Consider the following 21168-nt stretch of genomic DNA (forward strand, 5'->3'; position numbering starts at 1 on the left):
GGTATGGGTTAACACGAAAAGAACACAAAGCACAACATAAACACAAAAGCGATAGCAAATAATGAAGCCCCTCCGCCGCCCCCTAGGGCACAGACAAGCTGTTGGTAGCTAAAGCTTTTCTTAGAATGACGAGGAAATATTCGAACAAACAACCTTTATTTCAGTAAAAAAAACACAGGTTAAATGGAATACAAATATTGGAAGTTACGGAATTGTTTGCTTTGAGAAATATCTTCCATAATGTGCAGCTATCAAATCACATTTCAGAGAAAAAGCAAAGTGTGGGAGCTATATGACAGAGACCCAGCAGAACAAAATAAAAAAAATCTAGAATTAGCGGTTGGACTTCCTATAGCTGCAGAAAGCCGGGAAGTATCTGATAGGGACAATACAATATAAATCAATGTTATCACGATGGCAACCACAAATAATGCACAACCATACTTTAATCATGGCAAAAAAAAACATTCAACTTTACCATTAGGCAATTTAAGTTCAGAAGACTAACTGATACTTCCTGGAAGAGACTTCTAACAAACTAAAGACACATAATGACATATGAATTCTTTGTGCTGGAGCCCTCTCATGGGTTCTACTCTGCGGTCTGACAGTAGTCGTTTTGTGAAGACGGCCCCGGAGCTGCCTTCTCTTTCATCAGTGGGGAGGAACTATCAAAGATGGCTGACGCATTCATGTAGTCACTGGAACCTTCCTCTGCAGTATTATGATACAGCTGAGAAGAAGAAAACAAGAACTTGAAAAAGAAAGAATCATTTATTTATAGAACAATATATTCTGTTGGCCTGATTCTCTGATATGGTCATGGGGTTTGAACCAATGACCTTTGGGCTGGGAGTCACTGTAACCACAACCCAATAGGGCCGAGTGCTGTGATTACAAGACTACCTTCTCCTCCATGTTGGTGAGCTGGGCCTCCATGAAGGCCGCCAGCTTGGAGAACGCAGGGCGGACACTGGGCTCCAGGCTCCAGCACTTACACATCACCCTGTACCTAGAGGACCACAGAGGTGTTCACAGGGTTAGCACAAGGACATCTAAACACAGACCACTGACCACACACAGACCACTGACCACACACAGACCACTGACCACACACAGACCACTGACCACACACAGACCACTGACCACACACAGACCACTGACCACACACAGACCACTGACCACACACAGACCACACACAGACCACTGACCACACACAGACCACACACAGACCACTGACCACACACAGACCACGGTAGCCTGGCTACCGTGGTCTAGTACCTCCGCTCAATTTTAATTTCCCTTCAGTACTACGTCTTGGTCTGCGATATGTTAGTGGGTTTTCTCTGTCCAAATTTTGTGCGGCCAATCAGCGAACAGAGGGAGTGGCTGAGAACAATGATGTTAAAGTCAGCTCTCGTTGACGAACATCTTCACGCACGGTGTTTGGTTTATTTACAGCCTGCGCAATTGGTTATGGCAGATCCAGAGTGGCACTGGACAGATCTACTGTGACTACAGTACAGAGGCATTTAGATTTAGGAGAAGGCTTACACAGAGACCCTGGGGTAGTACATAGACCCACTTACAAAGAGACATAGTACGGTCATATACCAACTCACACAGACATAGTACAGACATAGACCCACTTACACAGAGACATAGTACGGTCATACACCAACTTACACAGAGACATAGTACGGTCATATACCAACTCACACAGACATAGTACGGACATAGACCCACTTACACAGAGACCCCGGCGTAGTACGGACACTCCATCTGGAAGCCTCTCTCAATCATGGAGTAGAACTTGTTGTCCACCTTCACCCCAGGATACGGGGTGACCCCTGACACAGAACACAGCCCCAAGAAACCTTGGTCAATGCCTGTTTAGTTCATGTATCATGTAAACACCTTTGTAGTGCAGCAGCTTACCCAGTGAAAAGATCTCCCACAGGAGGATACCGTAGGCCCAGACGTCACTCTTCATGGTGTACATGCCCTGGAAAATGCTCTCTGGAGCCATCCACTTCACTGGCAGACGCACCTGTTGGGAACAGGCACCCTCTCAAACTACGACCCACACAGCACGGAGCTAGACTGTACACACTGTAGACACACAGACATCAGACTTGTTCCTAAACGTGGTCAGACGTCATCATGGCGCTGCGGTGGGACGTACGTTTCCTCGCACCACGTAGTTGGAGTCGTGGTCGATGTCCCGGGCGAGGCCGAAATCCCCGATCTTCACCAGCCGGTCTTTGGTCACCAGGACGTTGCGGGCCGCCAGGTCGCGATGGATGCACTGCAGATAGGGTAAAGGAAACATGATACATGATCCTGATACATGATCCGGATACATGAAACATTATCCTGATACAACGATACATGATCCTGATATATTATCCTGATACATGATCCTGATACATGAAACATGATCCTGATACATGATCCTGATACATGATCCTGATACATGAAACAGGATCCTGATACATGATCCTGATGCATGATCCTGATACATGAAACATGATCCTGATGCATGAAACATGATCCTGATACATGATCCTGAAACATGATACATGATCCCGATACAGTGTTTCCCCTAGAATTTTTTTTAGGCCCGGTGGTAAGAGCTGATAGTGTGATTTGTTATACATTTTTCACGGGATGCCAGAGTATTTGTTGGTTATTTCCATATAAAACACTTGCTTAGCCATCACAACGTTGGTTAAGTTATGGACATATAAAGAACGAGGCTAGTGTTTTGCGGGGGCGGTAAAAATGTCCATGGTAACAGCGGGCTGAACCAATCAGACGTCGCATTTACGCAATCGGTTCGTGGTATAGTTCTTCTGCCGGAGAATAAATGTACTCTCGTTTGGCACCGTGTTTAGGAAGAACCTTGAAATACCTTTTTGTCCTTCATCCCTTTTAATTTTTTTTGGTGGTGCCATGCTAATGATGATATAACTTAATGCTGCCGCATTTTTTTTTTTCATTTTTTTTTTTTTTTGGCCGGTTGTTGGCCTGGCGGGGGCACTCATTGGCCTGGCGGCCCCCCAGGCCTGAACAATGGTAGGGGAAACACTGCGATACATGATCCCGATACAATATTTTGATACACAATGCATTGATACATGATACATGATACGTTACAGAGGCATTTAGAATGATTTAGGAGAAGGCAGGCTTACACAGAGACTCTTGGGCAGCACATATACCCAATTACACAGAGACATAGTACGGACATAGACCCACTTACACAGAGACATAGTACAGACATAGACCCAGTTACACAGAGACATAGTACGGACATAGACCCACTTAAACAGAGGCATAGTACGGACATAGACCATTATCCTGATACATGACACATGATCCTGACACACGATACATGATACATTATCCTGATACAATGATGCATGATCCTGATACATGATAGATGATCCTGATACAATGATGCATGATCCTGATGCATGATGCATGATAGATGATCCTGATACAATGATGCATTATCCTGATACAATGATACACAATCCTGATACAATGATACATGATACATGATACATGATCCTGATACATGATAGATGATCCTGATACATGAAAGTTCTCATCTGCATTTTCAGAGATTGTAATAAATCCTTCTTTTATTTATTTACAAAATAAAATCCCACATTATAGCTGGATTCATAAATAAACGTTGTACCAAAACCTCTGAATGAACCTCTGAACTCGACCCTGAGGGGGGGATCCTTACGTTCTTGGCGGACAGGAACTCCATGCCCATGGCCACCTGGTGGGCGAAGCTCAGCAGGTCATTGTAGGTCAGCCCCTCCAGCTCCTCCGCCTGCTGCCCCGACCCCTTATCCATGCCTGGAGGGGGGGAGTAGATTAGTCCGTTGACTCAGTTCACAGACGAAATTCGACTCATGGTATACATCACTGTATTGCTTTTGCAGAAAAAAAAATTCTCTTTTGATTCTACGCTTGGAAATAGCATCCGTAGCAACTGTGTGTCCCTCAAAACAATGGCCTGCTATTCAGAAATAACAGATCTTAATTCATCAGAGTAGATTATTCACAAAGCCGTTTAATAATGGTATATGATGGCCTTGGAGGCCTCTATGATTTAGGGCTGTACAAATTAATCTTACTTTGGTTTTGCATGTTAGTACAATTTATTCTGATTGGTGTGATATTTTTTCCTTCCATCTGCAGTGCATGTCTCTGTATGGTATATGTAGCATAAAGATCCTGTATCACCAATATCATGTCCATGGTATACTATACGTAGCACAAAGATCATGTATCAACAATATCACGTACATGGTATATGTAGTAAAAAAGATCTTGTACCACTAATATCAAGTCAATTGTATATGATGTTGCACCAAGATCATGCATCACCAATGTCGGGTCCACTACTGACCGTCATCTGTGAGGTTGAGGAGGGCGAGGTTCTCCTGCCCCCCAGTGGTGGTAGGGTGCATATGCACGTAGTTTTCCACTGGTATCTGGAATTCGCTGGGAAAACAGGAATTGCTTCATGATAAAGCTGGGAGGATTGTGAAAGACCAAGCCTGAAGGACTTCCTATTTGAAGGTAAATTTAGCATTAGATAAAGCATTTTAGATTTTACTAAATGTTACCAAAGATGGAGTTGAGACCTTGTGACTGAAGAGAAAAAAACATGTCACTCACCTATACCTGCTACCTTCAAGTAGACATCCCAAGATCAAATACATATAATCATTATTTCCTCCATGACCATATAAACCGTTTTAAGTGTTTAGTTCGATGAGAAGGCTATTTGATTTAGAACTTTCTTCAATTAATGTTCCAAACTCCACCAACAAACCAGCCAATCAAATATGATATTGACAATCAAATATCGATAAAGGCTTTATAAAAAGTTCCTTCCACCTCTTATTTGGATGGCTCTATGAATTATGTCTTTAGTCACAATTGAAAAGTGTGGAGGCTAAAGTCATTATGCGTTCATACTGCCTCATTACTGGCCCTCTGGCCGGTAAATGAACGGCAGCCTGGATGAGCAGAACGGCTACACACAACGGAGAGAGAAATGATCCCGTTCATATAGTGCTATTTAAAGTGCTTTATGAATGTGAAATTCCTAAAAGTAGTCTCCTAAATCGTGATACTTTGATGTGCTCTCCTGTTAAAACGGGGGCCCATCCTTGGCCTGTGGTACACAGCAGGGTGGATGTGGTGGGCTGAACTGACCTGGAGTCCCCATTGGACTGCAGGTTGTGGTAGAGGCTGGTGAAGCGGTCCTTGTTGAAGGCGTCAGTGAGAGACTTATGGTAGCACTCTCTGTTGTTCTTCAGATAGTTCAGCAGATCTCCATACCAGCAGAACTGAAAGATCAGATACACAGGCCCTGGGAGATAACAGAGAGACCGGAGGTTAACTACGTCACGCTCTATGCGTGTTATGAGACAGTCGTGTTGCGGTGTAAATACATGAGGTCCATGCCTGTTTACCTGTGCCTGTGCATGCCCCGAGCAGGTTGACTATGTTGTCATGGTTACCTATCTGAGTCATCATCTTCAGCTCAGACATCAGCGCCTCTTTCTCCACCGTCTGGTGTTTCTCTGCAGGGGGGGAGAAAGAACAGAAAGCTACCGGGTTGGATTTCCAAGGTCCACAACCTGTTGTGGCTGTCAGGCACCCATGAGCAAGATGCCTTAAGGCACCTTCCCACTGGGAGCTGAACCCGCCGACAACGAGTCTGACGACTCGGTTGGGGAGGGGGGGCTATCTGGGTCTCAGCACACTTCTGACTGTTGTGGGTGTGGGGGTCTCAACACACCTTGTTCTGACTGTTGTGGGTGTGGGGGTCTCAACACACCTTGTTCTGACTGTTGTGGGTGTGGGGGTCTCAACACACCTTGTTCAGACTGTTGTGGGTGTGGGGGTCTCAACACACCTTGTTCAGACTGTTGTGGGTGTGGGGGTCTCAACACACCTTGTTCTGACTGTTGTGGGTGTGGGGGTCTCAACACACCTTGTTCTGACTGTTGTGCGTGTGGGGGTCTCAGCACACCTGGTTCTGACTGTACTGGGTGTGGGGGTCTCAACACACCTGGTTCTGACTGTACTGGGTGTGGGGGTCTAAACACACCTGGTTCTGATTGTCCTGGGTGTGGGGGTCTCATTTGAAGTGGTTTAAACGGTGTGTCCATGTCCCCGACGACCCCAAAGCAAGACGGACCATCAGGACCAGTCTTCTAGTGGGACCCGCTGAGAGCATAAAGGCATGGAGAGTAGGTGGCCTCTGACCTTTGAGCATCTTGACAGCCACCTGAGAGTTGCCCTGAGGGCCGAAGCCCACTGCCGTGGCCTGGACCACCATGCCGAAGGCCCCGGATCCCAGCTCTTTACCTAGGGGGGCAGAAAACAACAGACACTTCATTAGCTTTTTTATGAGGCATCACCATTGGTTACCTACAGCTGTATGCTGTTTGCATCACCAACCGCTACCTTCTCCTCTTGTTCATATCCTTTTGTATTTACTCTGTGTAGTTATTTACTCCTGTTTAATGCATCTATTTCATGTCTACTTCTGTCCTGACCTGTCTCTACTTTCTGTTATGAGGTCCACATTTCCCGTATGCTGCTGTAAATGATCAGGGAGGGGAAGTACAGGCAGTCTGCTCACCCAGTTGCAGGTTCTCCCTTGGAAACTCCCATTTCTGGTCGTACTGGAAGTCCTTGAAGTTGATGTAAATATAATCATTATCATTGGGCCCCATTATCTGGATCATCTGTAGTTGGCTCTCATACCGCGGCTTCTGTTTTTAGAAACAAAACAGATTAAAATGCTGTGTGTGTGTGTGTGTGTGTGTGTGTGTGCGTCAAATGTAAAGTGTGTGTGTGTGTGTGTGTGCATGTGTGTGTGTGTCAAATATAAAGTGCATGTGTGTCAAATGTAAAATGTGTGTGTGTGTGTGCGTGCATGCGTGTGTGTGTGTGTGTTGTTTTGCTGAAGAAGAAAGGGATACAAGGAGTGAGCCAGCTCAAACCATTCTCAGACTAAAGAGGACCATGAACCACTATGGCTAGTAAATACCTTCTACCAAACCGCCATGAAGCGGCTAATAGGATGGAGCTACCATCCTATCTCGAATTAGCGAATATTAGTGGAGCAGATATCCTTTGAAGAGGGATCGAGGGAATCTGGGGAGGAGGAGCCCTGTCTAAGTTCAGCCATGCCAGACACTGTTACTCTGTTTATATTATTCAAGGCCGGAGAAATGGTTGCCCTCCAAAGACTTGGGTTTGTTTGGGGGTTCCCCAGTAAACAAGCACTCCTCTCCTAACCTACCCTTCACCGGCTGTCGTCACTACTGGCCCTGCTGATTCCCCGGCCTGGGATCCAATCCTGCCCTTCACCGGCTGTCGTCACTACTGGCCCTACTGATTCCCTGGATTCCTTCATTCTTCAACCTCGTAACCCATACCCTCGGCCTTGGACTCCTGGCCCCCTCGACCATATCTGGGTTTCCTCCCCTGTCCCTGACTCAGCGCCTGCCTCCCCTTGTTCCGATCGGCCTTGACCTCTAAAAGGACTTCTGATATCAAGGAGGGGGTGTCAAGTAGGGTTGATTCATCGGTGTCCTTAAGACATGTATACAAAGAAGGTTTTATATTTACTTGATAAAGCACTTGTACAAGTACCAATGCATAAAATGTGTTAAAACAATAAGGTATAATAATACTGTGTCGACCATCTAGGTCTGGTGTAACTTACAGGTACACCCAGAGTTTTGAACGCACTATATGCATGTGGTGGCGAAATGAAGTATTGCTTGTTATACTCATGGACGGTTCAGCTAGAGTTCACTTAAGGACAACCCACAGCTTTGCTAGATTTTACTTGAGGACAACACACGGTTCATTTGAGGACACACCAGCTAGGTTCATGTGAAATCATTAGTGGGCGTATAGAAGTGGGCCAAGGCCAAATTATTCCCAATAAAATGGCCAGCCAAATGAAGAAACAAGAGCACAGGGACGTCTGCTGGCTTCATGGATTGAGACCCAGATGTCAGACTTCATGGATAAAGACCCACAGAACGGACTTCATGGATAAAGACCCAGGAAACTGACTTCATGGATAAAGAACAAGAGAACGGACTTCATGGATAAAGACCAAGAGAACAGACTTCATGGATAAGACCCAGAGAATGGACTTCATGGATAAAGACCCAGAAATGGACTTCATGGATAACGACCCAGATGCAGGACGTTGTGGATATAGACCCAGAAAGCAGTCTTCATTGATAAAGTCCCAGAGAACGGACTTCATGGATAAAGACCCAGAAAACACATTTTATGGATAAAGACCCATGAACCCGACTTCATGTAAAAATACCCTGTGAAAAGGCAGCCCCTCCTTCTATTTCATCCCTACTGACCGTTGCTCAAAGCACTGGATATCTAAAAATGTGGTAATAAACCTGCTTCCTTTAAGCATAGTCAATATTTAAAAAAAAATGCAGTTTAGAGTCTACACTCTCCCAAGGCAATGCAGACATCCTCATCTTCTTTTTTTCCTCAAGTATGGGAGCGAAATACAGTTTCTGTCGTGTTTTATTTGGCATTTTGTAAATCCATTGATTTCGGTTGGAAGACTCCTTGCTCATTGCAAGGGGGGTTGGTTGTAGTCTTTTCGCTCGGTTCTAGCCCTACCGTTGATACGGAGAACCGAGCGAAAAGACTACAACCAAACATAAACTTGTCCGGTTCCCGTTCCCGTTTTTAAATGGGATTTAGGGAACGCCAAATAAAACACAACAGAAACTGTAATTCGCTACGATACTTGATGATGTTGATAATACGGGAATTGTCCTCTAAATATGCGCTGATCACGTGAACGAACAATTTTTTTTTTTATCAGCCGATCCGCGGAATACTTGCATCCTGAACCGTGAGGGTTGATCCGTACGGATCACGGGTAACCCGTGAACCGTTGCACCACTAGCTTCCAGTGACTCTGCCTGTGGCTGCCTCCGTGATGGCCCACCTACGTGTCGCCTGTGCGACAGCCGCCCTCCTTGCCTCGGTCTCAAGCTTTTGAGGGAGGGCCTCACTGACGGCGCCTGCATGAACTGCAGTCTCCTTCCTTGAGCGCTTAGAGTGGATAGGCTGGCAGAGATAGAGAATCGGGCAACAGCCAACGACCCCTCTCCCTTAATAGATCTCCCTCCCAATCAGCCCGGTCGTTCTAGGCGGCATCGGCATGATGGAGCGGTGGCAATGGGTGCCCCCCCTAAAAAGAAGGCAAGGGGCAGGCTGGCCTCCAAGGTGTACGGATTGGGGGCCGACATGGAGCAAATGCGGTCGCTCCTCCTTGCCCTTCAGCCTGGGACTGGTCGGGGGCTGGCTGGGCTACAGCCTGACCATCGTCTCAGTTTGACAATGCCCTCTCTCTGGCAGCTTCGGCTAACCTCTTCAACAAGGTCATGACAGAGGGCGATGCCTCCCACATATTGGATGAGGCCTCCTGCTCCTCTGCAAAAAGCTCTCTGCAGGGGGCAGCAGACACCTCCATGGCGGCCGTCATGCGGATGGCTCTGGCTTGCCTACATCTCGATACTGCGCAGACTGAGTCGGCCCAGGCCAGCGCCTTCTTCAGGCGCAACCCTGCCCCGGCCACATCCACCATCCCTCCTTCAGAGGAGTACTTGAAGGAGTTTCATGCTTGTTGGAGGGACACCAGGGCCTTTTCCCATTCAACGTCGGATGCCTGGACCTTGGCTGCCATGCAGAATGGGGCACAGGTTGGGCTAGGCCGCATGCCACCAGTCAAGCCTGCCATCGCCTCCCTAATTTTGGCTCCTGATGAGGCTCTGAGACCAAATGCCAGGTGTCCTCGGCCACAGTGCAGGGTCACAGGTGACCTCCTTTCAAAGGCCTACGAAGCTGCGAAACGCATGGGTCGTATTGGGAACTCCTTTTCCCACCTGTTGCTGGGTCCTTCGACCTCTCTGCAGCAGGCCCAGGTTGAGCCATCGCTGCAGAGTCTCAGTGACGCCTCATTACAGGCTTTTGCCCTCATGTCAAGGGAGTTAGGGCGCACGATGTCCACCCTCGTCCAGCCTGCACTGTCACCCCTGACAGAGATGTGTAGGAGGGTCCTCTATGCGGTGCCGGTGGAACCAGGGGAGCTTTTTGGGTGAGCTGCCCTTGAGGCACTGGAGGGGGCTGCCCGAGCTAGGCAGACCAGGCAGCAGCTGTCAGCAGCGGTCTCCATAGGAGTGTGTCCGCTCCAAGCAGGCCTGGGGGCCCCTTGGCTGTCCCCCAGCGAGGCTCTTAGCAACCTGATTACTCTGGTGGCCTACGGAGGTCTCAGGGGCCTGCTCAACAGCCTGCGGATGGCTTTCAGGCGCCCGAACGCCTACCTTCCTGGCAGCTTCGTGTCCCACAACCCAACCGGCGCCCCCCCAGCCTCAGGAGCCTCAGGAGGCCGGTGGGGTAGGCGCTTGGCCCAAGGGGCCGGCCGTCGGTTGGTTTTCCTAGAAGCAGCTCAGTTACTGGGCTGCCTGTACTTCAGACCCTTGGGTGGTTTCCACCTTGACCCAAGGGTACGAATTGCAGTTCCGAAGCCGGCCCCTAGCCTTCAGCCGGGTCAAAATTACTGTTGTCAACGACCCGGCAAAGGCCTTAGCTCTGGACCAGGAGTTGTCCGCCCTCCTGGCCAAGGGGGCAATCGAGCCAGTGGATACTCTGCTGCATCCCAGAGGATTCTACTCCAGGTACTTTCTCGTGAAAAGGAAAGATGGCAGATTCCGCCCCATTCTCGACCCGAGGGGACTCCTGAAGGTAGTCCCCTCGGACTACCTTCAGGAGTCCCTGAAGGTGCTACCATTTCCCATGCTCACCGTATCAGACACGCTGCGTGTGGTCACCCGGGGAGAGTGGTTCACCACTGTGGACCTGAAGGACGCATACTTACACGTCTCAATTGCACCGCACCATCAGCACTTCCTACGATCTGAAGGTCCTGCCGTATTTGGACGACTGGCTGATCTGTGCCCCGTCCCAGTCTCAGGCGGCCCGGGACACGGCTCAGCTACTTTTATACGTGGCCCGGCTGGGCCTGACGGTTAACTTCTTGAAGAGTCGCCTGGACTCATTCCAACAGGACACATACCTTGGGATGGTCCTGGACTCGGACGCTATGAGGGCCTATCCGTCACCTCAGCGTGTAACCGACATCCTCCTCTGCCTCCCCCTCTTCGGGTATGGCAGGATGGTGCCATTCATTCATTTTCTTCAACTCTTGGGCAAGCTGACAGCTGTGGTGCCTCTCTGCTTGCTGTCTCTGTGCCCTTTGCAGATGTGGCTAAACAGCCTCCACTTGGACTCCAAGTGGCAAAGGCAACGAAAGGTCAGGGTGTCTCGGCAATTGCCTTTTCCCTCTGTCCCTGTGGAGAAAGAGATTGTATATATCTGTGGGTGTACCCATAGGCACCATTCTATCCCGCCGGGAGCTGGTCACAACGGACGCTTGCCTCTCGGGATGGGGCACGTTTGGCAGGGCAGGACAGCCCAGGGGCAGTGGCCGGCCCAGAACCACACACACATCAATGTGCTAGAGCTCAGAGCGGTACAAATAGCACTCAATCACTTTCTGCCTCAATTGAGAGTTAAGCATGTGCTAGTTCGATCAGAAAGCAGGTCTGCTGTTGCCCATACCCCGCCTGGCTAGCGTGCAGGCGGTCTTCATACCGGGGGAACGGAATCAGGTCGCAGATCTCCTATTGCGGCGGAAGCCCCCACCAGGGGAGTGGCGGCTTCATCCGGAGGTGGTGGAGACGATATGGGGTCTCTTTGGCAGAGCGGAAGTGGACCTCAAGTGGACCCACTGCTGAGGGTTTGCACTGCAACCGTCAGGAATACCATTTTGAGTGGCAGGGCACTATCTACCAGAGCACAGTATGCCAATAGATGGAAGTTGTTCTCTGACTGGTGTAGGGGTAAGGCAGTAGACCCAGTACGTTGCTCCGCGGCCACCGTTCTGGAGTGACTGCGGTCCCTCCTGGATGGTGGTCGCTCTAATTCCACCTTGAGGGTCTATGTAGCTGCTATTTCTTCCCAGCATGATGGTTGACGGAGCCACAGTGGGGTGCCACAGGTTGGTGTCCCTCTTCCTTTTTGCATGGGGAGTTGCATACCCTATCCGTGGCAGATACATGCCTGCGGTGGAACCCTGATGGCTCAGGTGCTTTCACGCACCCATTTTAACCAACCTATCCAGCTTGCACGCTTTGACTCCCCATCTGAGGAGAATGAGTCCAAGATGCTGTGCCAAATACAGGCGCTTAGGGCTTACATTGCTGCTACTGCGGGTATACGGCAGTCTGAGCAACTGTTCGTGTGTCACAGTGGCCCTAACAGAGGTTGTGCGCTTTCCAAACAGAGGCTGTCCCACTGGGTCGTCAACGCCATCAAACATGCCTATGGGGCAAGTGGCCGCCCCCCCGCCATCTGGCTTGAGGTGCCACTCCACCAGAAGTCGACATCATGGGCTGCACTAAGAGGTGTATCCCTGGAGTCGATCTGTGCCGCGGCATCAGGGACGTCGCCTGGCACATTCATGAGGTTTTACCGTGTCAATGTCGCCACTCCCCATCCGATGTGTTTGGTCCTACTTCCAAGCTCTGCTGCCTCCAATGAGTGAGGTGTGTGTTGGATTCTTTGTGACCTTTTTGGTATGGGTCATCAAGTGCGTTAGGTCAGTAGGGGTGAAATAGAACGAGAGTTATGAATGTAACTACGGTTCTATGAATCCTGGATGACCGCCAGAGCGTTTAGTCACTCAGAATCCTTGTGTTTTTGCGAGAAAATTCTAGGAACAGATCCTCTGATGACACCGGAAGATATAGCCTTCCCGGTGTCACGTGGGGGACAAAGGTGACTATGTTAGTATTAGGTACTCGAAATGCGCATGCGCGAGTTGGAGATATCCAGTGCTTTAAGCACCGGTCATCCAGGATTCATAGAACCGTAGTTACATTCGGAACTCTTGTTTTCGCGTATACGTCTGACAATACTCGTGACATGAAACTGATCAACACGCACACACGCACACACGCATCTGGTAATGTTTGGCAACCGCATCTCGTCATTAGAAAACTTTTTTTCTAATTTTCAGGTTACTTACCTGTAAACATGCAAACATCCTAGCAATCGGTTAGGTAGCAGACGATCTGCTGCATAACCCATTCTCTGCTGTTAATCCATACATTTTGAACGACACAAACAAACACTGACAGCCCTCACTCACGTCCTGGATCCTCAAACATTTCGAACCCCGGCCAACACGAGTGCCGGAAAATGTACCACTTCATTGCCTGATTGGGATGCGGGAAGATGACTGTTTGTAATGGAGGGGGGGAACGTTATTTGCGGTATGTTAATTATTCTGGTATTTTACATTGTAATAGTGAAGTTCATAATCAGCATATGAAATGTTATGAGATGAATAATGAAATGTATCTACGAAGATTATTTCAATGATAAATGAGAATGTAGTATTGTACATTGGTCTGTGAAACCCTATGGCAATTGGTATCCACCAATTGATTTAATTTGTTGGCTTTATTTAAGCCCGGTGTTTTCTGCCTTCCCGGGAATGGGGGAGGGAGAGGGAGACTGCTGGGGGAACGCTTGCTGTGAGGCTGCTACACGTATTGTGATTCTCCCTTTGGAACTTTGCTAGTGAACAACCCTCTGGTTGATTTTGTTTTGTTCATCAAAGTATTTTTGTTTGGCTTTACCGTTTCACTTCTTAAGCACAGTAAATTAATATTCACTATTTTTCCACGTAAACCTACGTTGCTGGCTGAATTCTTAAGGCCTACTCATAAACATCACTGCGTCCTAACCGTTACATCCTGAAGTGGGAGTTAGTCAAGATGCTCATTCTCATAAACCCAGAGAACGGACGTCATGGATAAAGACCCAGAGAACGACTTCATGGATAAAGACCCAGGAAACAGACTAAATGGATAAAGACCCAGAAATGGACCACAAAGAAAAATACCCATGGACCAGGAAAAGGACCAAGATGAAGACATAGACCCAGAAAAAAGAGGAATGAGAAAAAGACGAGGACCCAGAAAATCTGAAGAAAAAACTCTCCAAATACAAATTCCGCAGCCCGCTTGAAGCAAGCCTTATCTGCCGGTTCACGAAGGGAGGACTCATCCCGTAGCCCTACGTAGATATGAAGGCCACCAGCTGTGGGACCAAATGAGTAGACACTTTCAGCCATGAAAAAAGATTGAGTTTTCTCTCTCTTTCCCCTGTTCATTAGAACCACTATCCCATATGAAAGAGGTAGAATCTGATACCAAAATAATCTTTTTTTATGTTTTTTTCCGCTTATTGCAATTATCCAAATATTAGCCTGCAAATAAAACTGTGATCAACCCACCCTTTTTCCATTAATCAGGGAATTCCTTTAAATAAAGAATAGAATAGCGCTTTGTGAACAGTCAGCGGAATCAGTATAAGCATTATGGATCTTAGAGGTTACTTAGTGAAGTTCAAAGAAACATATCCCTAGAGTTAGTCATCTCCAAACTCTTAAACAATCCTAGCAAACCTCCAAGTGCACGGATCCCAGGGGGGAGCTATCACACAGACGTGATCGGCAGCCATGGCACTGACCAGGGTTATGCTCAGGGGTGGGGCGCCGAAGCAAGTGGGGTAGGTGTCTGGTTAATGCGATAGTTAGAGTCTGGGCGAATCTCTCCACCTCCCGTGAGGTGGTACAGTCGACGGATCTAACATTGTGTGTGTGTTTCAAGTGTGTGTGTGTGTGTGTGTGTGTGTGTGTGTGTGTGTGTGTCGTACTTTTCTGATATTGTAAAGGAACAGCATGCCAATCAATATCAAGGCGACCAACAGGACCAGAATGCCTATTTTGAGCTCAGACCCTGGGTTCTCGTGACCGATGAGCTCCGCTAGACCAAGGAAGATATGCACATCAGTTCTGACATTCTGTACGATCTGCTATTTGGGATATTTTGTCATTGGAAAAGTAACATTTGTTTGGAGGGATATCTGAGACAGTCCCTACCTATTGGACTCGGCAGAGTTCTGTACTTTGCATCACTGCACCAGGATCCAAATGCATTGGTGAGGCAGAATTGAGCAAAGTGATTGGGAGGCACCTTATCGATCATCAGGGAGCGGTTGATCCTGGTCTCACAGAACAGCACCTCCTCCACCTTCTCCTGTTGGAAAATCGTACAGCTGCACAAACACAAACACACACACACACACACACACACACACACACACACACACACACACACACACAAACAAATGCAAACACACACAGACGTGCACACACACAGAAACATGCAGACACACACACAGACACAGAAGCACATACAAACAGATGCACATACACATACAGACGTGAACACACACAGACGTGCACACACACAGATGCACACAACAATATCTACTGTATCATATGTAAAGGACTGTGATACCATGACCCCACTACTCGTGGGTATCCTAGAAAACGTCTTCCTGCTGCTCAAGGACTTGTACCTAAAGTTTCTCTGGAAGACATTTTGGGATCAAAATAATCGATAAGGAAATAGTCAAAAGGAGACGCACTTGGAATCGTTGGGCTCCTGGCATGACCTCCAAGAGACATTTGTAGGTACAGGACTCACTGTCTCACACCACAAAATGTTAGGAAGCCACTGGCAGTTGAACTGAGGTTTATCTGAGTTAGGATCAGGAAATCATAGTTAGATCTGCATGAATCAATAACGGTAAAAGGTTATGGTAAAGAGTTGACCGTTCCCTCAAAAGCACATTTGATTCACTCTGGCTGCCAACTGTTGAATCTCAGGCTGATGTTTGTGACATCAACTCCATGAGTAAAGCAGACAAACAACATGTGCACACAGCCATCCAAACTAAGATAGAAACTATTGTCCACATATTCTTTCTGTTTTCTTATACCTGCCACACACAATTTCATCTTGTGGGGGTATCTCCGACGGTCCACCTCCAGGTGTAACTTATATTCCCCAGATCTCATGTGGTCACACAGCTGCCTGGTCCTGTGGGATAATGCTTAGTGCTTGATTAGTCATTTCGTCGGAAGATCAAACTAAACACAAACCACCCAAGTACATATTACTGAAGGACTGATGTTATGACCACTGCCCTCCTATGGGCTAAGAGTGGTTCTTATCATCTCCAGTGGCTCCACAGCGCTCGCCGGTCGGACAGCAGAGGGCACTAACTGCTCTACGGTAGAAGTCTACGACGGTTAACAGCTTAATGCACTCGCTACCTGTTCCTCCAGGAGGGACCTCCACAGTCCCTCCATCTCCCGTCCGGGCTTTCCCACGCACAGTAGTCAGGCAAAGGGTGGGAGGAGATGGTGGCTTGCAAGCAGAAGTTCATGGCCTCTTTGGCCGAAATGGTCTTATTGGTTGGAGCCAGACTGACTGATGGAAGTCTTTCGGCTAAAGCAGGGGTGGTAGAAAAAAACGTAACCTAAGTTCTGGAATTCAAGGGGTTCAGTGTCCTACTCTTAAGCAATTTAATGTGTGAAGCTGAATATCAGAGAAATGAGAATGAAGTTGTCTGAACATGTTCTAAAGAGTAACATAAACCTGTCTCCCGGGAGAGTGTGAAGGAAGTTAGTTTTACAAACCCAGGACTTGGACGGAGATGGTCTTATTTTTTGGGCGACAAGTGTATGTGCCGGTTTGTTCTAGCGTCAATGACCTGAAGTATAGGTAGGCCATCTGAAATCCCCCATGTTCATCCAACTTCAAGCACCAGGAAAAGATAGCATTAAATCAAAGCAAAAATATGGCAATTTACTGCAAAACAAGAAGGATACAGTGAGTGCTATTACTTGTATCATTTAGAAAATGTATCTAAAGCAACACAGTGTATTCAGAATCAGGAGAAGGTAGTGTTTAAGACATCTCTCTCAAGGATGCATACACGAGGGTTATGGACACAACCCAATACTAACTGAGGACAGCTTGGATTCAAACCCCCTGGACATCACTATCTGGCCCTATGCAAACACACTTTTCCTCTGTGTCCTTCTCTGAGGTCGATGGCTTCACCTGGGTGGTGATCTCCGGTCCTCTGCCCTTGCTGAACCACTTCGGGGCTTTGTTCTTGGACGTGCAGCGCAGCAGCAGGGACTGGCCTGGGCTGAGCACCACCTCCTTCACCTCCTGCTGCTCCACACCTACCGGGCTTTCGGAGTCCATGTCTTGAAAACGCACATGTGTGGCGACAGTGAGAGTGGTCTTTAGATGGACCAGGGTCGTCCAGTTTGAATATCATCCAACACATCCACTTGGTAGAACAATAACTTGATGTTCTGGCTCTCTGTGCGTCTTTATACTCATTGTCCGTCAAGGTGTTTATTATAATTTGTTTGACACCGATTTATTTTTCTATCCATGTGTTAAACAAATCATAAAACGCAAAGACACAGATAAGACATTTGGCTCTTGGCTCCAGCTGCTAGTACGGTAACCGTGGCAACAACGCATGGTAGCGACCCAGGTTTGACACCCACCTGTGGCCCGATGCTAGATGTCAGACCCTCTCTTCATTAACCCATTGTCCGGTCAGGCACCACCCAAAACCCATCAGCAACATACATAAAAGGAATACATGTGCGTGTGTGACTGGAGATTGGAGGAAGTATGATACGTGTGAAGTGGCTGATTGATAAGATAACAGAAAACGTTCTCAGAACATTATTGCAACATGAATATATTTAGCCTTTCCTAGAACTTGGGGTGTGTGTGTGTGTGTGTGTGTGTGTGTGTGTGTGTGTGTGTGTGTGTGTGTGTGTGTGTGTGTGTGTGTGTGTGTGTGTGTGTGTGTGTGTGTGTGTGTGTGTGTGTGTGTGTGTGTGCGTTTGCGTGTGTTTCTGTATTATCTGTATAAGTTCCTGTATTTTGGAGATCAGTACAAAACCTTTGACATGACAGCCTGTTTACGTTACCATAGTCGTATAGCTGAGTGCATTCTGTCCCTATGGCGTTGGCAGCACAGCACATTAACTTCTTATTGACAAATGCGTCTTCTGAAGTTTTGATCGGATTCTCAGAGTATTCTTTCCTGTTGAAGAGAAGAACATGCATTATTGTCGAAATAATCATCTTATTACCATTTTTTTGGATGAAATGGAAAATTAGTCCATATTTGAATGTGTTGTATCTTCGAACCGGCCTTAGTTATCTCACCCGGATGCTTGGAGGCTGGTGTACCACATGACGGTCGCTTTGGGGTTGCTATCCGAGACACACTTGATCTCAGGCGAACGATAATCACCTTTTTTAATGAAATCAAAGCTGGGCGGCGAGGGACGTTCTAGAAACATCCAAATAATTAGTATATATAACCATTGTCATTTGATGAATCAAAAAATTACTATAGTACAAGGGCTTATTCAGCCTGGGATCATTCCAGAACCTATCGTCCCTGAATCAAACTCCTAAGGCTCAGCACAGACAAAGCGACAGGATGACTCACTCAGGATGGTAAGATTGAGGGTCAGCGCGGCGTGGGACCCGTTGCCCCATGTGCACTTCACTGTGCAGATCCCAGCGGTATTCCCCGTCAGGTGGAGCAGCACCTTGGGAGGACTCCTGTCCCTGGGGAGTCACATTTACTATTAACTATTATAAACATTTAGCTGCATTTCTATCCAAGGCCACTTGCATTGAATTACGATCAAAGACAAAGACAACTATAGTCTTTCAGCCACCTTGCAGACCGAAGCCTACTGATGGGATCCAGGCGTTTGGGGATCAAACCCCAAGCCACTACACTATTTTGCCCATTTATAAAACAGACAAACACACACAAACTGCTCACAGAGTCACTACTTCGACCACTCCATTGTCAAGGGAGCAGACGGAGTCTGCTGGAAGGTCTACTAAGGATAGCCTTGTGCCAATACATCCTTCTACAACAACGGGATCTGAGGCACTTCCATCCAGGGGGAACGGGACCTAAACATACAGGAAACGTTGGTGAGTAAGTGACAACCAGGCTGTAACAAGGTCCTTGGAACACGCCACCTAGGTGGCTGCCCATTCCACCTAGGTGATGTAGAAAATCCGGTTTATTGGTTTTGCATATAATGATACATGGCCTGATGCTCCATGTTGGAAAACTCTCCCTGTGTGTGGAGATGGCTACCTGTGCTCATTGATCTATCTGGCACAGGTGTGCAGCCCCACCCAGCCCCAGAGTCCAATCATTCTCGACCAGGTGAGGCTGCTTAAAGCAGCCTTTGTCCACACACCCTCCCACAGAGGTACAGCAATTTAAATAAATGGAGGTTTCCATGCAGTGTCGGAAAATGCATGAAAGTATACAACCAAGTGTCAACGGCCGACACCGCAGTATGGTGGCAACAACAACATAGTGAATCTCTTTAGCTTGGTCAGCATTCAATTTTATTTATTTTTCTTGATTTCTATCAAGGGTTTACTTGATTACCTTTGATAAATGATGACATGAAGCTTGGCCTGAATGGTTTTGGTGACCTCTAAGCTTTGGGTGGAACCACTGCAAGCTTAACTTTCTCCAAGTCCTCTGATGAGATTAACTTAATGAATAAAATGGTAGGAAAAAAGTTCTCACCTCCTTGCTTTGGCACAGTTGAAGTACTTCTTCTGCATTCTGGCCCTGAACTCTAACATCCAACAGTAGCAGGACTAGATGTTTTGTTTCGATCAACCATGGGTTATAGGAGCACACACGATACAAAGTCAACAGTCAAAGTCAAATGTATTTGTGCAGCACAGTATCAGACACACCAAACCCCCGCCCCCCACACACAGATGTTGTTTCTATATTTAATAGTTCATAAAAAAAAAAAAATGTTTAAATGTAATGAAAATGAACAAATGCATAATGCAACCTATAAGGCACCTATTATGTTGCAGTACAATGATGACTTTATCGTTAATAGGACTTTTGTTTTCATAATAGGCCCGTGCATTAGTCATATTCTTATATTAGTCTGAGGTTTTAAAAACCTTTAAAAATGAGAGGTCTTGACTATCTCTCCCTCTCTGCCCTTTTTTTTTTCCAGACCCAAGCTCTCATTTCCTTTTGCGATTCAGAACATGACACGATTGTTTAAGGGTGATGAAACCAATATTCGCGTTTGCTTTGCAGTAAAAACAATAACAATTAACAATGACGGTTTTCTTAAAAAGGGTTACTTCCCTTTTCTATCGTTAATAGCCTAGATAATTCGTTTGCCAATCAACCCGAATGAACTCATACTGGGTTTTAAAAGCTGAGCAAAAATGTGTCAATCAATGGAAAACCGCTAAAGGTGTAGGTCGACTAATATTCCAAAAAGTAACATTGTATCCACTTTTGCTGATTTGGCTGATACTTAATCGTAATAAGCTCCCATATGCTAATTCTCAAAAACAATGATTAGACTTCTTGATGCCATTTTATAACGTTCTAATTAATGGGTTAAAATCGATATAAAACGATACAATATAGGCTAATGGTGTATGAAATTTCGCTTACCAAGAAAATAAATAACTGAAATACCGAATAAATATTAAATTTTTGTATGATAAATAAACATGATCGTATTACAAACTTTGTGATAACCTATATCAAGTTATATTACCTGCGGTGAAGAATATTAATGTTTTTATATTAATCCCGATAAGAAAAACTACAAATGCCCTGACTTACCCACGACCAGTTCCCAGTATCCCATGACCCATTCACTGTAAGAGACCAGTGACTTGCTGACTTCTGAGCTGTCGTCGCCACTGAAGGCTTTTTAAACAGCAGAAGTGGTTTTGCATGATGATGACGCTGTCAGCATCCCTGCGAGGGTTGGCTCCTAGTCTCTCTGAAACACCTGACAAATATGAAAGGGGAACTGGATGAAAAATCAAAGACTCAAAAGTTTGCTAATAATGTTTATCAATATGTGAATAATGCTGATGAATAGAGAATGGGTATCAACCCATACACCATTGTATGTCAGGCATACACCTGAAGCAAGTGTTAGGCAGTTGACATCTCCTGCTTTATCAATAATGCACCCATTTGTTTTTCCTTTCCGAAAGA

General features: G+C 46.7%; 1 protein-coding gene across 3 annotated transcripts; it reads right to left on the reverse strand.

The window, feature by feature from the left end:
- Positions 1-137: 137 nt before the first annotated feature.
- On the reverse strand, positions 138-20931 carry LOC115537634 (fms related receptor tyrosine kinase 3). Of its 3 annotated transcripts, none has more exons than XR_003974839.1 (24): positions 20785-20931; positions 19702-19775; positions 18928-19064; positions 18583-18704; positions 18294-18420; positions 18053-18168; positions 17154-17305; positions 16727-16844; positions 16361-16535; positions 16024-16124; positions 15670-15781; positions 15119-15294; positions 14893-15002; positions 6686-6818; positions 6307-6408; positions 5508-5618; positions 5248-5404; positions 4433-4527; positions 3761-3876; positions 2186-2308; positions 1939-2050; positions 1751-1850; positions 843-1012; positions 138-733 (listed from the first exon to the last, which is right to left on the reverse strand). XR_003974839.1 is itself a non-coding variant. In XM_030349679.1 (24 exons), exons 1-24 carry the CDS (start codon positions 20807-20809, stop codon positions 593-595), a joined length of 2841 nt encoding a protein of 946 aa, XP_030205539.1. In that variant the 5' UTR covers positions 20810-20931; the 3' UTR covers positions 138-592. The 3 variants fall into 3 exon arrangements, 2 of the variants coding, with proteins under 2 accessions (XP_030205539.1, XP_030205540.1); XM_030349679.1 differs by having other exon boundaries at positions 907-1012; XM_030349680.1 differs by lacking the exon at positions 18928-19064 and having other exon boundaries at positions 907-1012; positions 20785-20848.
- Between the last annotated feature and the right edge of the window lie 237 nt (positions 20932-21168).

The sequence above is a fragment of the Gadus morhua genome, chromosome 23, assembly GCF_902167405.1.
Source record: "Gadus morhua chromosome 23, gadMor3.0, whole genome shotgun sequence".
NCBI lineage: Eukaryota > Metazoa > Chordata > Actinopteri > Gadiformes > Gadidae > Gadus > Gadus morhua.